The sequence below is a fragment of the Mauremys mutica genome, chromosome 3, assembly GCF_020497125.1.
Source record: "Mauremys mutica isolate MM-2020 ecotype Southern chromosome 3, ASM2049712v1, whole genome shotgun sequence".
Lineage (NCBI taxonomy): Eukaryota > Metazoa > Chordata > Testudines > Geoemydidae > Mauremys > Mauremys mutica.
In genome coordinates, this window is record NC_059074.1 from 8,308,808 (window position 1) to 8,328,126 (window position 19,319).

At 51.7% G+C, this 19,319-nt stretch overlaps 1 protein-coding gene across 2 annotated transcripts in view; it reads left to right on the forward strand.

The window, feature by feature from the left end:
* The first annotated feature begins 4,555 nt into the window (after positions 1-4,555).
* The window catches only part of ZNF395 (zinc finger protein 395), a 45,558-nt gene continuing 30,794 nt past the window's right edge, over positions 4,556-19,319 (forward strand). For both annotated transcript variants that reach the window (XM_045010731.1, XM_045010732.1), the window contains exons 1-2: positions 4,556-4,587; positions 17,691-17,948. In XM_045010731.1, coding sequence (XP_044866666.1) covers positions 17,700-17,948 — 249 coding nt within the window. In that variant the 5' untranslated portion in view covers positions 4,556-4,587; positions 17,691-17,699. The remainder of the gene's footprint in view (positions 4,588-17,690; positions 17,949-19,319) is intronic.

The following is a 19,319-nucleotide window of genomic DNA, read 5'->3' on the forward strand; positions in this document are numbered from 1 at the left end:
TTTACACAGTCGATTGCGTACGTCCACATTAAGCACATTAAGTTGGCCGAGTGCGTTCTCACTACAGTGGCCAGCATCGACTTATGGAGCAGTGCAGTGTGGGTGGCTATTCCACCGTTCCCGCTGTCTCCGCCGCCCATTGGAATTCTGGATTAAGCTCCCAATGCCTGGTGGGGCAAAACCATTGTTGCGGATGGTTTTGGGTACATGTCATCAGTCGCCCCTCCCTCCATGAAAGCAGCGGCAGACAATCATTTTGCACCAGACACCAGGGCGATTAGAAGAGCACAGCAAGGCACGCTGCGCATCAGAGAGGCTTTGAAAACCAATTTCATGACTGGCCAGGCTTCGGTGTGACAGTTGTGTGTGTTTCTCCTTGATGCAAACTTGCCCCCTTTGTTGATTTTAGTTCCCTGTAAGCCAACCACCCTCCCCCCTTCGAAATAAAGTAACTATTGTTTTGAAACCATGTATTCTTTCTTTATTAATTAAAAAAAAATCAGATAACGGACAAGGTAGCCCAGGTGGCGTGGGAGAGGAGGGAAGGACAATGCCACATTGCTTATTGTAGCCACACTAAAAATCAAACTGTTTGAATGACAGCCTTCTGTTGCTTGGGCCATCCTCTGGAGTGGAGTGGCTACGTGCCCAGAGCCTCCCCTGCCGCCTTCTTGGGAGTCTGGGTGAGAAGGCTATGGGACATGGATGGGGAGGAGGGTAGGCGGTTATACAGTGGATGCAGTGGGGGTCTGTGCTCTTGTTGGCTTTCCTGAAGCTCCAACAGACGCTTCATCACGTCCGTTGCTCCCCCGTTAGCCTCAGCATCGCGTCCTGCCTCTGCTCTTCGTGCTCACTTAATTCTTTCCTGACCTCTGCCACTGAATGCCTCCGTGCATTAAGCTGTGCCCTATCAGTGTGGGAGGACTGCATGAGCTCAGAAAACATGTCATCGTGAGTGCGTTTTTTTCGCCTTTTAATCTGCGATAACCTCAGGGACGGAGATGATAGGGGGAGCGTAGAAACATTCTAAGCTCTACGATTCTGGGGGGACTGCATGGTCACCTGTGCTGCTGAGTTCGCCAGGCTGACCAAACAGGAAATGCAATTCAAAAGTTCCCGGGGCTTTTCCTGTGTACCTGGCTAGTGCATCGGAGTTCAAAGTGCTGTCCAGAGTGGTCACAACGGAGCACTCTGGGATAGCTCCCGGAGGCCAATGCCATCGATTTGCATCTGCACTACCCCAAATTTTACCCAGCAAAGTCGATTTTAGCACTACTCCCCTCGCCGGGGAAGAGTACAGAAGTCAATTTTAAGAGCCCTTTAGGTCGATGGAATGGGGTTGGTTGTGTGGACGCATTCATTTTTAAATCAACCTAACGCGGCTAAATTCGACCTAACCCCATAGTGTAGACCAGGCCTAAGTGGATGAGTTTGTCCCATTAAATTCAAATTGCCTTAAAGATGTAACAAAAAAGCCTCTAGTATCCAGGAGTCCGTGGCAGGGAAAGATCTGAAATTACAAACAGAAACCCTTATCAATGGATTTGAGAAGGGTCAGAAATGGGGGATAGAAAAAGTCCTATCACAGAAGGCAGTTAAATTACAGAGTGGCCCAAGAGGTCTTCAATGCATTCCATGTCTCTTTTCTCATTAATGCAGCAGGCCAATCTGTGGCAGACTACAGTCCCCAGCATGCTCTCCTCTCTATTGATTTGGAGTAGCACAGAGCTAAATGGGTGTGGATTTCAGCATGCCAAACCTCATCTGGATCTAAGCGGTCTGGAGCCAGTAGAGGGTCTGAGCTCGAGCATATAATGTTTATACTCTATCTTGGTCCAACACAGAGCATGGCACGCTAGGATCTGTGAATTTGTTGGCAGGCTGCCCATGTGTTAAAGATGAGAGTTACTGCTGCAACTACTCTCATTTTATGTTAATTAGGTGCGGCCTTCAGCATCTGGCAGGCTGCCAACCTGTCCCCCTTAGTTAAGCAAAAAGTGGACATTCTCCCTTAAACAGAAAGAGCCATTCCAGCCAATGCAGCATAGGAAGCAACAAAAAATATCAAGCGTGCTGCCAAACGCCACGCCTTCCCTGCCTCCCCCACCCACCCTTCAGAGCCAGGAGCGTTTGGGTAAACAGTGATATTCCTGCACGTTTTAGAGCCACATGGTGCTTTGCAAGATGCGTGTGCAAGAGAGACGGAGACCCGGAGAGCGGTCTATCGGGAAGCTAACAAGGGGGGGGGGGGACTTAGGAGCTGCTGGCCTGCACGCTGACAGCCATTGGGGTGGAAAGTTTGCCCTGAGCTGGTTCAGCTCCCCGGGGAGGGTGTGGAGAAATCGAGCCGGGACGTTCCTCCCCATCTAGTTCTGTCACCAAATTCCGAGGGGGCGGGGGGAGGTTGGACAGCGAGTGTTCCTTGTTTCCCTGCCAGCCACTGCATCTGGGTGAGGGGGGGAATCACCAAGGGGGTGGCCACCCCCTTTAGTCTCCCTGCTGCTGGGAGAGGAGCGAGGGGGGGGGTAAATCGGGCATGGAGCGGCTCTCTGTCCCTCCCGTCCCGGGGGCGCAGCAGAAATGGAGCGGCTGGGTGATTTCAAGCTGCTGGATGTAGGAAGTGAGGGGGGGGTCGCCCCCCCCAGCTGCCATTGTGCCGGGTGCGCGCCCCCCGAAAGCGGTGGCTGTCACGGCTGGGCTGTAGGAACGGTGCAGCACTAGCAGGGAGGAGCCAGGGGGAAGCCGCGGCCAGCTCGCCCCAGCCCCGCACTGTTTATTTTTTTGCAGGCTCCGGTGGGGGCGTGTATTTAAAGGGAGCCGGGCAGCCAATGCGCGGGAAGGGGCTGAGCATGTGGGCAGCTTGTTTACACCAGACCTTCCCGAAGAGCTTTAACCCGGCCGGCAGCGGGCGAGAGGCAAATCCCGGCGCCGGGAGCACGTGTGAGGCACGGGGGTGTCTCCCGGGACCGCCGGCCCGAGGGATGGGCCGAGGAGCGCGGGGAGATTCCTAGAGGGCGCCGCTCACGGTAAATAATGCGGCGCAGGCCCGTCGGCAGGCGAGGCGCAGGCAGGGGACCATGGAACTAGGGGGGAAAGGGATCCCCCAGCCGGGAAGGGAAGGTGCCCCCAGGGCTCCCAAGTTGGCCTTGTCCAAGGTCACACGGGCTGCTAAACCCAGAGCTGCCCCTGCTCTGCTGGAAGGGCGCCCGCGGCTGCATGCGTGCCCGCCTCCTTAACACAGGGGTGGCCCATGGAGGGAGACTGCTGGTGCCACCAAACAGGCTACTGGGTCTCAGCATCTGTGCATCCCTCTCCAACCCCTGATACCGGTGCTCTCAGGGGAGGGCTTTCCTGTTGAAAGAGGGAGGGCCGTGAGGTGTAACTCGGTCTCTGCAGACTGTGTTTGGCCCCAGGGCTGCACTTTGGCCAGCCCCCTAGCCTGGATCAGGGAATAGACAGCTTGGAAGGGAGGTGTGAGGATGAGTTTTCCTGGTCTCCCTCTCCTGTAGAAAGAAGTGACCAGCAGAGTGGCTTGAGCGGTGTCCAGGGTATTTGAGAGTAACCATTATGGGGAATATGCAGGGGGGCTGGAACTATTTGTATAGTGGGGGTGCCCAGAGCCATTGAACCAAACTGTAAACACTGGATATGATGGAAACCGCTTCAAGCCAGGGGTGCTGCTGCATCGCCAGCACCCGTCGTTCCAGCGCCTATGGGAATAAGGGTGCAACAGCGGCATTGTTTTTCTTTGCAAGGAGAACTGTTGGGTTCTGGCTGCTCCTGTGTGCAAGAGACCCCGCCTGTCTTTGTGTGCACCCCTGTGACTTTCTGTGCCTACTGTGGCTACCTAGGGGCTGTCGACACTTGTATAGCTTGCCATGCCAATAAAATAGGATCATATTGTATTACACTGTGTGGCTGCATGTGTGGCAAATTATATGTATGCAGGCATGCTCAGATGAGACTGCATATATGTGTGATGGCATACAGCCATGTATATGCACCGTGTGTGTATGTATGCCTGCTGTACCGGGCCTTGAGTGTGATCCATGTAGTCATGTGTGTGTGGGTGGATGTATACGTGCCTGCCGTGCTGCGATCTTGATCTTCAGAGGTGCTGAGCACCTATAATTCCAAATGAATCCAACGCAAACTAAAGATAGTCAGCACCTCTGAAGATCCAGCCATGTGTGTCTGCTGAGCTGTATGCCTCTGTCTGCGCTGACCAGGCCTTGTGTGTGTGGGTGGGTGCATGTGTCCCTGTTTGCCCACAGCTGAGCCTCTCCCCGCTAGGAACGGGGTCTGTGTAGGTGGAGGTGCCCGTGTGGTCCTGGTCTCTGCCTATCGCTGGTGGCGTTGTATGTATCGGGGTGCGTGTGCCCCTGCTGCCTTTGGGCTCTGTAGCTGCGGTGTGTAGCCAGCGAAGTCCCTCGCAGTCCCTTCCCAGCCGGGACTCCAGGCCGGGGGCTCCCTGCAGCCGCGTACGTGAGGCGGCCTGTGCCGGGGACAAGGGGAGGGGGGAAGGGGAAGGTTAATTTCAAAACAAGCCGAGCTCGGGAGGGAGCGAGCGAGCGAGCGGAGCGGGAGGTGAGCGCCGCGCGGCCGGGCAGGGGGGCGGCTCCCGGGACCGGGGCGCTGCCCACGGGGGGCGCGGGGGACCCGCTGCGAGCACAAGGCGGCGCGGGAAGGGAGCAAGGCGGAGAGGGGGCGCGGACCCGGCAGCGCGGGCTGCAGGGCACGGACCCGGGCGGCCGGAGGGGGCGTGTGCGCGCTGGGAGTGCAACGGGCCGCCGCGTGCAGCCGCCCCGTGCACCCCCCGGTGCCCCCCCGCCCCGTGCAGCCGCCCCGTGCACCCCCCGGTTCCCCCCCGCCCCGTGCACCCCCTGGTTCTCCCCGCCCTGTCCAGCCGCCGCGTGCACCCCCCGGTTCCCCCCCGCCCCGTGCAGCCGCCCCGTGCACCCCGTGTTCTCCCCGCCCCGTGCAGCCGCCCCGTGCACCCCCCGGTTCCCCCCCGCCCCGTGCACCCCCTGGTTCTCCCCGCCCTGTCCAGCCGCCGCGTGCACCCCCCGGTTCTCCCCGCCCTGTCCAGCCGCCGCGTGCACCCCCCGGTTCCCCCCCGCCCCGTGCAGCCGCCCCGTGCACCCCCTGTTCTCCCCGCCCCGTGCAGCCGCCCCGTGCACCCCCTGTTCCCCCCGCCCTGTTCCCCCCGCCCCGTGCACCCCCTGTTCTCCCCGCCCTGTTCCCCCCGCCCCGTGCACCCCCTGTTCCCCCCGCCCCGTGCACCCCCTGTTCCCCCCGCCGCGTGCACCCCCTGGTTCTCCCCGCCCCGTGCAGCCGGTCCGTGCACCCCCTGGTTCTCCCCGCCCCGTGCAGCCGGTCCGTGCACCCCCTGGTTCTCCCCGCCCCGTGCAGCCGGTCCGTGCACCCCCTGGTTCTCCCCGCCCCGTGCAGCCGCCCCGTGAACCCCTTGGTTCTCCCCGCCCCGTGCACCCCCGCCCCGTGCAGCTGCCCGGTCCTCCCCGGTCCTCCCGCCGCGTGCAGCTGCCCCGTTCCCCCACCTTGCACCCCTGTTCCCCCCGCCGCCTGCATCAGTGTCGTGTATCCCGATGTCCCCCTATATGCACCAGTGTCGTGCACTCCTTGTTTCCCCAGCCGCGTCTTGAACCCCTTGTTCCTGTATTGTCCCGCCGCACAACCGACCCGTGCGCCCCCACTCCGCGCTGCATGTAATGGCCCCTTTACCCCTATTCCCATAGTTCACTGCATGCAACCGCCTCCGTCCCCTGCTGCACACAATTTCCCCTGCACGCGCCCCTAGTTCTCCCCGCCACCGACACCCTTATGCCTCGCTGCCTGCAACCTTCCCTTTTAGTCCCTATTTCCCTTGCCGGGTGCCACCGCGCCATGCACCCCGCATTGTCCAGTCCCGTCAGCCTCCCCTGCACCTTCTATTCCCCTCTGTGTTCAGCTTCTCCATGCACCCTTAGTCTCTTTGCCCTCAACCCACTCTAGACCCTCTGTTCCCCTTGGTATACATCTGCCCCCTGCAACCCCGTTCCCCCCACGTGGAGCTGTCCCGTTTGTCTCCATTCCCTTGTGCACCCTGTTTCCTCTGTGTGTTCCTCCGTGCATTCCCCTTCCCCCTCCTGCCCCCTTGTTCCCCTCTACATTCACCCCCCAGCTCCTCTCTCAGTCCCCCTGTGCGTCACCCCATTTCCTCCTGCATGTAGCACTGGCCGGGGATTCCTACTCCTCTTCTGTGCTGAGCTCCATTTCCCTCTGTGCAAATCCTTGGAAACTCACATGTTTCTTGGAAGTATCCCCCCCATTTCCCTCTGCATGTAACCCCCTTGCTTCCCTAGTGCCTGCTGCATGTCACACCCAGTGTCCCTCTGCTTGTTAGCTCCTCAGCCCTCTGTGCATGCACGCACATGCCATGCCTCCGCTTGCACCTCTTCCCTCCCGTACAGCACATGTCCTATTGCACATGTCCCCAGGTCCTACCCCCTCCCTGCTGCACCCCTGCACCGGGCGCCGCCTCCTGGCTGCACTCTTGCCCCCTTTTATGCGTGCCCATTGCATGTGTGCCACGCCCCCCTCTCTCTGCTACACTCCTGGCCTGGTGCACACATGCCACGCCCCCCCTCACTCTGCTACACTCCCGGGCCCTGTGCACACATGCCGTGCCTCCCCCTTCTGCTGCACTCCTGCCCTCGTGCACACATGCCACGCCCCCCCCTCCTGCATCACCTCTGTTCCCGGAGCTTTAGAATACACACCACACCCTTGTCTCTGCCCTTTGCGTGCATTTTGCGCTTCTGTCCATGACTCTTTGTATGCCTTCCAGACCCATTCCAGCTCATCTGCATGCATGTCAATCCCTTGTACCCCACTGCCCTCTTTTGCATGCACTTCAGCGCTTTCCCCAGTCCCCTGGCATGCAAGCCACGCCTTCTTGCATATTTTTCTGTCTGCCAGTTTGCAGGCATGCCACGCCCCTGTCCTGACATGCCACACCCCCTTCTGTTGCTCTCTTCTCTCCTGAATGATTGCAACACTCTTGCGCTGCCTCATTGCATGCATTCCACAATCCGCTGTACAGCCCGCCCCCTGTGCGGCTTTGCGTGCCCCTCGCATTCCCATCCTCGCCCTTTTGCAAGCGTGCCACAGCCCCTGCTGAAGACTCATCCCTGTCCCTTTGCAGGCATGTGCTGAGGGTATCAGATGGGAGTTTGCCAGCTGTAGGCTTGGTTTTGAGAAAGTAGCAAATCTCCACCTTTTCCTTTCCAGACTCTGTTACTGAAACCCCTTAGAGCCGGCTGGTGTTGGTTGAGCCAGATGGCTGGTGTTGGCTGAGGGGCTTTCTTAGGGTGGTGGGGCTGCTGCTGTTTTAGGGACAGCCTGGTGTACATGTAGGTGTCTGAGTGTTTGTATAATATATCTTTACTGCCCAATTAAAAATTCTCTCTCCTCAAAATCCCTATCTCCTCCATGAACTCAGCAGCAACACAGACACCCACACCAGAGTGAAATGGGCAAGATCACCACCCCCTACTCAGGCTTTCGTCCAAGCCCCAGTGGGGGGGACAGAGACCCCTACCCACCCTAAATTAAGGCCATAGGAAAAATGCAGCAGAGTATGAAATGCCATGGCTGAAGTTTTCTGAAACCTCAGTGCATGAGATGGGTGGAGGTAAGACTTGTCATAGTTGTTGTCAGTTTAGCCCCAGTTTTAACAGGACTCGCTGACATCCTCCAAGCTGGGACAGTAAAAAGTCTTCCTAATCAGAAGGATCCCAACAGCATTTTAAAGACCATTAATGAATACAGGCCGCGTGGCTAAAATGCAGCCACCTCTGAGATGGAGGGCAGCCGGAAACATAGCAAGTTTTGAATATAGGCCCCGGATCTTGCAACTGGCTCTGGGTGGACATCCACGACACATGCAACAGATTGCAGGATTGGGGCCATAATCTGTAAAGTGCTTTCTGATCCTTCTGGAGGAAAGGCAGCGTATGAATGTGAGTTAGTGGAGTTGAGGAGACAGAAGTTGTATATATCTTTCAGCCGGTCATAGTACCATTTCACTTTTGACACCCTTATTCACGTTGAGTAACATTTTACACCGTGAGTAGTGCCATTGACTTCAGTGCACTAAGATACTGTGTCATGTGAGCTAGGCTTTAGTGTGTGCTAATTGATATTTCCAAGATGATGAAACCTACAAACTTCTGTTTTTAAGAAACCAGGCAATAGTCTATAGATTGTAAGCTCTCCGGGGCAGAGACCGCGGCTCTGTAATGTGCTTGTACAGTCCTCGCTCAGTACGGGAGGGGCTTCTAGTCACTTTTGTGATACAAATGCTAATAGCAAAATTACTTTTCCGCTACATTTGGGTGTTCTGACTGTGGCGCATTAGTGGTTAGAATGTGGAACTGGGGGGGTCTAGTCCCATCTCTGCTGTGGATTTGCTGTGTGAATTTGGGCAAAGTGCTGCACCTCTGTGCCTCAGTTTCCCCATTTGCAAAATTGAGTGAATGATACTTCACCTTCTCTGTAAAGAGTTTTTTCAGACCCTAGTTAAGCACCTAAACATTGCTGTTATTTATTAGTACATGAATCCAGTGTGGAAAGGCTGAAGACAGACATCTTCCCCACTGTTTGTTTAAAGCCGAACGTTGACAATTGCCTCCAAAGTGTATGCTCAATGTTCAAGAAATAATTCTGGATCTCTGCTGGGTCTCACCTGTGTGAAGTGTGATTGCTAGCGGCTGATAGGCACTGTGTGCATTAACAGGCAGTGTTCCTACAGATCAGAGTCTAAGTGGTGGGCATCCAAGCAGAAGACATTGCGTTCCTAGTTCTGCCATTAGTTTGCTTTGTAGCTGTGGGTAGGCAGAGAGAAATTATATGTCTCTGTTTTTTCATCTGGAATATGGGGATAATGACCCCCACCTCGGTAAATTGCAGTTGCTGTATGTAAGAGGTAGGGTCTTTCAAATGCCATTGCTTTAGGTTGTTTAGCCTCACTTTTTCGGAGCCGTGTTCGTGACTCTCCAGCACAAATCTGAACATTTCCCCTCTCAGAAGGGTTCCTGTTTCCTAGCATCTTGGCTGAGCTGCCATCAGAAACTTTCACATGGGTTTCCCCCTTGATCTTCTAAGCCAGGGGTTCTCAGACTTTTGTACTGGTGACCACTTTCACGGAGCAAGCCTCTGAGTGCAACCCCCCTTAAATATACAAAAAAGTGTTTTTAATGTACAACACCATTATAAATGCTGGATGCAAAGCGGGGTCTGGGGTGGAGGCTGACAGCTCGCGACCCCCCATGTAATAACCTCATGACCCCCTGAGGGGTCCCAACCCCCAGTTTGAGAACCCCTGTTCTAAGTGGTGTGTGGCTCTCCACAGCGGTCGATCCTAATACCTTCTCCACTCACCCTGTAGCATTCAGCTGAAGCCCCTCAGCAGTCATCTTTTCAGCTGAGTAGCTGTGTTAGCATGTAAACTTCATAATCACAGGCCACGCAGTATAGGACATGGGGTTGAAACAAGATCCGTGTTTCAATGTACAGGGTCTACTGAAAGCAGATGTGGCGCTGGCGTTCCTGAGATCCCTACTCTTAAACTCTTTTTGCAAGTCAAAAATACCCCAAGCCCCTCTCCTGGATCAGAGCCAGGTGCTGCACAGAAAGATTAGCACAAGTTAAGGGAACCTTGCAGTCCTGTTGGTTTCAGGAGTTGTTTGTTTGCATAGGGGAAATGAGCGGGGCCTTTTAATGTGGGAGAGGCCTGGGCTTGGCCGGCAGTAAAACCTGCAGAGAAGGGTCGTGAATAGAATTTACAAAGTATTTGGAAAGAAATAAACTTTCTGGAGAGATACTGAAGTGTTAATTGTATCCCAGCGTTTCTTTGTACGGAGGAGTGAGGCTGGGCTGGTACAAGGGGAAGTCTTTAAACTGTCAAGCCCCTCAAACAGCGTGGAATAAAATGCCACTTATAATCCAGAATCCACTGTTTGAACAGAGTTCTTGGCACTGACTGTTTGAGCGCAAGAAAGCAGGAGGCGTGGTCTCTGGGCTGACGCGTGGTCTAGTGGTAAACACGGAGTCAGCATAGACAGGCCTTACCACAGGCTTGCTGTGTGATCTGTTGCAAGTTTCTTTACCTCGTTCTGCCTCTGCTGCCCTGTCTGTAGAATGGGGAATAATGACACTCACCGATGGCACAGTAGAGTTTGCAGGGGGTCAGATCTGTGAACCGAAGGCGATAGATCGAGATAGATAAATAGACATTTGGATTGTTGCTACACAGCTTCCCTCTGCCTCAGGGAACGTGCATTTGTACCTTGCAAAAGTCCCCTGATGTCCTATTTTTAAATGTCATGGTAAATTGGTGTGGGTGAGTGCCCAGTCTGGGAATATGGTTGGCTTAGTTGTAAGGAAAGAGAGTGATTCCCAAGAGCCCTGCCGTTCTAGTAGCAATCAGGTGTGTTAAACGTACTTGCAAGTTAGTTCGGATGCCGAGGGATTTCCCTGAGGTTTTAAGCAAGGGTGGGGAGAAGTCACCAAGGTGCTCCCAGAAGTGGTGCCAGGGAAATGGAAGGTGATGCTCTTCCCAGTGGCCTGGCGTGGCATAGGGGGTGCTGTGCTCCTGGGAGCGCCTTTCTGATGAAAAAGGGCCTACCAGCTTTCAGCACTTGGCTTAGCAAAGCCTGAGGTGCACATGCTTAAGTTTAAGCACGTGAATAATCCCAGCAAAGCACTTGGAGCACCTACAAAGGGAAGTAGGTGGTTAAGGGCTTGTCTGCACTTGAAACATTCACCACTGCAGCACTTCAGTGCAGACACTACCTATACTGACGGGAGGGGTTCTCCCATCCATGTAGGTAATCCACCTCCCCGAGAGGTGGTGGCTAGGTTGTTCTGAAGAAGTCTTCCATTGGCCTGGGGCTGTCTACACAGGGGCTGAGGTTGGCTTAACTACGTCACTCAGGGGTGTGGATTCATCACCCCCATGAGCGCCGTGGCTGGGTCAATCTAATTTTCTAGTGTAGACCAGCCCTATGTGTTTTGTTGAATCAGGACCTTAATTTTTACAGATAAATAGCATGTTTCTTAAGAGTAGGGTGCTAGCCATGGTGTCCTGGTAACTGTATTCTGTCTGCTCTCCCTGAAATGCCCTATGTGGGTTCAGTTGGATACAATATTCTTCTTCACTTCCTATTGGAAACACTTTTGTAGTGTTACTGTGACTGTTAAATAGTTGTTACTTTCTGCTTCAGCGGTGGATGCATTTCAGTAGTGGTTAAAGTGATCCTTATATGGAGCTCATAAAGCACCTTGTAAATCTCATGGCTGTCCTTTTGAGATGAGAGATTCTTTGGGATCAGGGTCAGTTTGAAATTGTGATCACTGTGGCTAACGGGGTTCAGAGTGCTCCTTTTTCCCCCTGAAATTCTGTGACTGAAATGGTATGTAGGATACAAGAGTGCTGTATAAACTACGTATAGCCATCACTGAAATGCAGCCATCTCTGGGGGAGAACTCCACAGCTATTTAACAGCACACAGCAACACCATGCAACAATTTAGGACCAGACATTAAAAAGAATGCTAAAGTAAAATGAAATTATATGGGGAATTTCAGTGACAGGAGGCAGAATATAGTTGCTGGAGGTGGTATTTAGGCAGGACATCATGGTTTAACACCCAAACTCTTTGGAAAAGCACCATCCGTCTTTAAAAACCAAAAGCTGCTAGGACCTTCAGTTTTACTTCAGTCAGAAAGCTGGCACGTCTAACGGTATAGCAACCCCTAGAGGCATGCAGGTGCATTGCTTCAGTACAAAGTCATTTGGAATTCAAATCTACGGAGTGTGAGTTTGGGTACATCTGCACTGGAGCTGGGGGTGTGCCTCCCAGCCCAGGCAGACAGACGTGTGCTAGCTCTGCTTCAGCTAGCGAGCTAAAAATAGCAGGGTGGGTGTTTCAGAACAGGCAGCACCTCAGGCTAGTCGCTCAAGTCCAAGCCTGCCAAACCGCTTGGGTCCAAGCCACCGTCTGTGTTGCGGTGTCCACGCTGCGGTTTTTTTGTGCCCTAGCTCAAGCAGAGCTAGTTCAGGTCAGGTTCTCTGGTCTGCCAAGGACGCTTTGCACAGGCAGCACAAAGTGGCCTGAAAGCAGCTGGTGGAGAATTCTCCCGGTGCAGGGGAACTCCCCGCTGATGGAGGCAGCCCTGCTGCCTATCCTTGATGCAAGGAGAAAAAGAGGTGGGGCACGGGCGGGAGGGAGTGTGGTAAGTGGAGCAAAACTACGTCCTGTCCTCCACTGGCATATGTTAGGGGCTGCCCCTGTGCCGGTAGCTTCATCTGGCTGCTTGCAGCCGCTCGCCTCTACTCCATCGGATAAAACACAGAAGTGTGTGTGTGTGTCAGGATTCCTGTGTTCTGAATCCAGTTGTGGCACTCATGTGTGCCACACTTTGCTGCTGTGTGCCTCGGTTTCCCCATCTGTAAAATAGGGCACTGTGACTTTGTAATGTGTTTTCAAGATGAAAAATGCTCAGTATTATTGTAACACTGTTTACCCATGAACAGTGCATGTTGTTACAGCCTTTGCTCTCATTGGTTCTTTATGTGTAAACTTGGAAAGTCTGCCCTCCCTTGGCATGAATTCTCCTTGCTCTTAGGAAAATCCATATTTTTAGACAGAAAAACTTGCAAATCTAAAAGAATAGGAAAAGCCAGACGGAGAAGTTTTCTTTGTGTACTTGCTACATGCAGCAGCAGTCAAAAGGGAAAATCCATCACAGCCTGTTTTCAAGGGAGGGGGAATAATTTTAGAAAAAAGCTTAAGAAAAATTACTGTGGACATGTTAATGTTACCAAGAGAGAAGAAAAATGTTCCTAATGGTGCTTTAACTAAATAAAGTGGAGTGGTAAGACGTGGCTACTTCATTAATAACCCAGTATTCCACGTGTTTTACTGATATCCTTATGGGACTCTTGTGAAATGGCCAAGGCTTATGGATGAAGGAACTCCATCACAGAGAAGCTAAGTGACATTCCCAAGGTTACATAGCAAGCCAGTGTCAGAGCTGGAATTAGATTCTTGGAGTTCCTGGATCCCCATCCTGTGCTTTGACCACTACAGCATGCTCCCTTCTCTTCCTCCATCTCAGAGCTTTTTGTAACTCTTTCTCCTTTTTTATTTTCTTTCCTCCTCTCATCTGTTCTCTTAAGTCCTAAAGGCGCAACCCTGAGAGATGTAATTTTTTTAAATTGCTTTTATTTTTCTTGAGATCTAGATTTCCCCCTCCTCCCTTTTATGATTATTAAATAAGTTTAAATTGTTGAGCTAACATTGCCTTACAGGGAGGAGGCAGTAATGACACAGTTTAGATTTAATTAAACTCTTCGAGGGTTTGATCGTGTTCCCACTGAAGGCTGTGGCCAAAATTCCTATTGACTTCAAGGGGAACAGTGTGAATCTTTGTGAAAGAATAAGCATTTGACCATGGATTTAAAACTACAGTTGCATTAAAACACTGATTCTCCCTCTGCACACTAAGACCAATCCACCTGTTTCGGTGGTGTAGGAGGATAGTTGGAATTCTGTGTCCTAGTCTGACTAGAGTCTTGGCCAAGATGCCAAATTCATTGGGACTTGAAGGCCAAGTGTTGTGTTTAATTATGGTCTGTGGTCCATGGTGCACATCCAAAAATACATATTTACCACAATGCAGAGGGAATCTTCTCTGGCCTGTGTTATACAGGAGGTCAGACTAGATGATCCCTTCTGGCCTTAGCGTCTAGGAATCTATGCATGCCCACTGGTGTTAGTGGGCTGGTTTTGCACAGAGATCAAGGGAAGAAACGGCCTTTAGGAGGGAACTAAACATTTAGTTATTGATTATAGTTCAGTGCCTGAATGCTGCATTCATCATCAGGGAGGGAATCTACTGGACTGGCCGCACACAATGAGCGTGTGAGAGGGGAACCCCACCCTGGAAAACACATCTGGCTGAAACGCCTGTTCCTTCCATGTAGGGAAGGGAGAGGAAAGGAATTTCTGAAGGGTTCAGAAGTGCCAGCTCTAATGTGATGTTCTTGGAGGTGATCGTTTCTCTCTTGATGGGTCTGGTGGGCGCTCGCCTTGCAGACTGTCTGCAGTTCTGGGCACCACCAGGCCAGAAAAACATTGGCAAATGGGTGGGAATTCAGGGAAGAGCAGCAAAAGCGGTCTCTGGGGCTGGGGAGGTCGAAAGGGTGAAGTATGTCTTCTGGCAATATAGAGGTATGTAACTGCAAACCCCAAGGATTTACTCAGGTCGGACCAAGGGGATATAACTAGGAGGAGTGGGCTGGAAATTAGAACAGGAAAGTTTAGGCTGAATATCCCCAAACTTTCATAGAATCCATAGATTCATGGCTTCTAAGGCCAGAAGGGACCATTGTGATCAGCTAGTCTGACTTCTATAACACAGGCCTGCAAAGCAAAGCTCCATAGGCCTGTGGAATAGGCTCCATAAGGAAGGGGTGGAAGCCCCATTGCACAAGTCATTTAAAACTAGACTGGACAAAGATACTGGAGGGAACAGCCCTGCCTAGGCAGTGAGTGTGCAGGTGAACTTTGCCATCACTCATTTCCATGGTTCTTTTGATGCGGTGGTTTGAGACTGCTGCATGTGTCCTCTGGGCAGTCTGGCTGCCACCTTAACTGTGTGGGTGAGCGGAGGTACCAAAGGCTAAAAAAATAACTAGTGTTGCCTGGGGGAAATGGAACCCTAGACCAGGAACACACAAGCGAGAGTGAGATGAGGTAATAGAGCTGAGGGGGGAGTGGCACATTCGGGCACAGTTCTTCTGCATCTGGAGTCCTGGGTTGGAATCTGGATTCCTTGAGCAATAAAGTGGATCTGCGACATCCTGAGAGACGACTTTGTTCCACATCATGAGCTGCTCAGTCTCGTGTGGCACCAGTGTCTCCCTGTGCCCAGGACTGGCAAGTGGATGTTGCGGAATTGAGGGGAGCCCCCGATTTGAGGTGCATTGGCAGAGTCTCTTTTGAAGGGCTGGGTCTGGAATCGCAAGGGGGCTGCAAGTGGTGTGTGGGAAGCCTTCCTAGCTGTTCCCTACATGATGTTTGGCTCTCCAGGGCCAGAGATATTGCTGGGCCATAGCTGTGAACAGCGATGATGTCAGTTTGGAAGATCCATCTGGGGACACCGTTTTGGAGTGCGGGGGGGACACCCACAGGAATGTTACAGGTTAATCACAGGTTTAGATGAGGGGAATCTGATCAGAGGTGGCTGTTAGAAAACTGTGGTTTGCAGCAAATGTGCGTAAAGTGTAGTCAGAGGAACTTTGAATTCTCCTGCCTATTTTCTAAGCTTGAAATGTTCTTGCTTTGCTGGGCTTCCCTGTTGCGGATTGTAAAGCACGTCTGGGTGCATTATGTGGCTTTGTGGATTGTTGTTGAACCCCCAAGGGGCTTTGTCTGTAAATGTTTATATCTGGCAGGTGATAAAGCCGGGGTGTCGGGAGTTGCCTTGAATGGACTCTAGAACCTGATTTAGTGGCAGCTGAGCTGACAGCCAGGGTAAAACCTCTTAGCCCACTGGATCAGATACTGCCGCAACTGATGAATGTCCTCAGAGCAAACCAGAGCTTTCTGCTGGAGCTGTAAACTTGCCCGTGGTGCATTCCCATTAGTCCCTGACAGTGTAATTGGTTTACAAATGTCTCTACTGATCTTCCTGGGTTGGCAGCCACCCAAAGAGACTGACATGTAATGATCAATGTGGCCAAAGCATGGGCTCCTGCTCCTGGTTTAACGAGATAAATTGGTGCTTGCAGTCCAGTGCTCATAGGCCACCCCACAGTACCATACCCATTGGTGTTGTCTCAGCCCTCGTGTGTGTCCCTGCAATGATATACATGTTTGTGCTGCTCAGCCCTGATGTGCACCCTTCCGATAATAATATTTATAGTGCTTTTCGTCAGTAGATCTCAGAGCACTTCACGGTCTTTAATATGTGGATCCTCACAACACCCTGTGAGGCAGGGCAGCATTTTTGTGAATGGGGAAACTGAGGCACAGAGTGGCTAATTGACTTGCTCACTGTCACACAGGAGTCTGTGGTGGAGCAGAGAACTGAACTCAGGTCTCACAAGTCCTAGGCTAGTGCTCTAACAGTGGATTGATTTAAATCACTGACTTTAATAATGATTTAAATCAGCAAACAGAAAACCTTGATTTAAATCAACAATGTTAATCTTGTTTTGTATTGGTACTTTTTAGTTAATTTCCTAAAGAAAGGGTGATTCTCATTTGTTAGTAACCATTAAAACATGCTGATTTGCAATTGACTATAGCTTTTACACTAAATTTGGTGGTGCTTTTTGCTAACCAGACAATACACTATATCTATACACATTTATTTAAGCAGTTATATAACTTACATTTATTCAGAGTCTTAAAATAGTTAGAAAATTGTTGAATGGTGCATTTCTACTTTACAAAACTTGGATTAATTTTTTACTTGTGATTTATGTTGGGCTCTGTTTGGATGGAAATTAAAATTAAATTAAATGTACAGAAACATTTAAAAAAGTATTTGTTAGTTAAATACAGCAACCTTTGATATGCTGATAGATAAGACAAAACATTTATCAAAACACGTTTTGAATATAAAACTACGGAGGTATTTTCTGTAGTTAGTGAATTGAATTGATTGTAGGTCACAAAATCCTTCAGAATTTTAGAACTAGTAGGTCTCATCCTCTTACACCTTGCTTCTGTTCATAGATTGGAAGTGAAAAACAAGTTTTCCTGCTTTTTCAACTCTCAAGTGGTTTCTTAACTTGGACTGAACTCGTGGAATAAAGTGAGAGGACTATATTCTCTCGCTGCACCTGCAGAAGAGGCTACTGCTGTCAAAAGCTGTTTTAGCACTTGGAACTCCGGTTCCAGGTGCTTAATCAGTGGTTGCCACCAGTCCAGTGGTTTGCCTTTCTTTAAAACTTGGCAGCAAATGTCCTGCTTAACAGTATTTTTTTAACTAATGTAAATGATTTTAATAGTTTTATGGTAAGTTTAGGGTTTGTCACAATTTCAAATTTAATTTTAAATAAGATTTAAAAAAAAAACTTGATTTACATAAATAAATCTGATTCCCCCCCCCCTCCCCCCCAATACTTGATTTTTATCCACTCTGTGCTCTAACCATGGGACCTCCTTCCACTGTGTGCAGGAGAGCAGGGAAGCAAAGTCAGACCAGGCTCAATGAAGAGGTTGAGAAATAACAGCTAGGGGGTGGGATGTGATTTTTTCCAAACGGCTGTGAAAAATGATGAGGTGTGATGAGTGCCTTGTGTGGAGGCGTCGTTCCTTCCAGCCAAGGATCTCAAAGCACTTTCCATCTGGCGTGTGGTCATTGGTGTTACCTCCATTTTACAGATGGGGAGACTGAAGCACGGAGAGGCTGGGACGTGGCCAGGGGGGCTCAGTGAGAGTCCCATCAGAACCAGTCATGGAAATGAGGCCTCCTGACTCCCAGCACTAGACATTGCTGCTAGAGGAGCTCAGGGGCACACTTAGCCCAGTACCTTTCACCAGCGCTCCAGATGCAGAGCAGTTTGTGTTTTGCACTGGAGGTAATAGCACCTGTCTGTTTGTCCTTTACAGAGTGTCAAGATGGCGAGCGTGCTGTCCAGGCGCCTGGGGAAGCGCTCCCTGCTGGGCGCCCGCGTTTCCACGCCCAGCTCCTTGGCAGACAGGATGCTGGGGGCAGCCCAAATCCCTACGTTGCAGGCGGAGCTCAGCAGAGTGTCTTCCCACCTGGCTTCGTATGAGGGTGGTCGGTGCAAGGAGCAGGGAGAGGAGAACAGCACGATGCCCAGCTTCCCAAACCTGAACCGCTTACAGCTCCACCCAGGACAAAGAGTACGTAAGGAGGCTGTTTGTACGGTGCTGACCAGCGGTGTTAATCCCTCGAACCTGGGTGCAGTCCTCTGTGGGTCTGGCTTCACTGCAGAGCTAGCCTGGGCTGTAGCCCAGATGTTACCCTCCCCCTTCCGTCCACACACAACCACCGCTGGCCCAGGCTTGAGGGCGCTGTGAGCACAAGCGAGCCGGCATCGCTGACGGTGGGTTAGGCCTGAGCTAGCATTTCACTTTCCAACCTGGCAACGCACCCTCTGTGCAGTGAAAACATGGGCTTGCCAGGGGGCTGTTCGTCCTCCAGTCCTATCCCACGATGCCACCGGGGCTGTACTTCCTCGTTGAACTCCTCCCCTCTTCGGCACTGGCTCTTAGCCCCCTCACCCTCACTCTCCTTGCCTGCTCCAGGTCTGCTGCACCTCCATAGCATTGGCCAGAGGTGCCGCAGGCCAAGAAATCCATTTCCCATGCTGCCAGTTGGCCAGAAGCTTTGACCAGCCTTCTGGTAACGCTGTGGTGTGATCCCAGTAAGACCCATCGGGGCACTCTCGCATGGGAGCCCAGGAACGACAGACAGGTTCTCCCACAATATGTGAATGAATTCGTAGGGTTGGCCCAGTTTAATGCACCAGCGAGAACCATGGGATATCCTGTTAGAAAATCCAGCCTAGCACGCAGGCTAGTACAGCACCATTGTGGATGCATCTGCATGGGTCTGACCTGGGTAGGGCTTTGCAGGGGGGCCGCTCCACCAGGACAGGGCTGTCTCTGCAGTGAAGCCATGCCCTCTGTGGTTCAGGGGATGGGAAATGGGACCAAAGTGTCTGACTGCATTAGTTCAGGGATTACGGTTGAGTTGCTGGCTCAAATCTGGCCTTGCTCTGTAATTACTGAGTCACTAGCATCTGCTAGCTATTGGGTAGCCAGTGTGGAATGAGTTTAGCGAGTTCCCAGTGGACACGCGTCTCCATCAGCAGCTCAGTGGGTACTAACTGGCTTCTTTTTGCAGCCAAGCAGTCCAGCTATATTCACCTCTTGGACCAGATCCTCTGTTCCACTTAGGACTAAATCAAGAACTGCCTCTCCTCTGGTGGGTCCCAGGACTAGCTGCACTAAGAAGCAGTCATTTAAGGTGTCAAGAAACTTTATCTCTGAATCCCGGCCTGTAAGAGCCAGGGTCGCAGACCTGTCTTCCTTGTCTCTCTTGGATAAGGAGGAGGCACGGCTCTGGGGCATCTTGCCCTGCCCAGGCTGAGTACCCTCCACCCTGAAGTGTAGAATCAAGTGAAGTAAAAAACGTAAATGAATCAAACTGTGCCATAGAATCGCTATGGATAGTAATTCTATGCTCTAATAATAAGAATATAGCAGTAG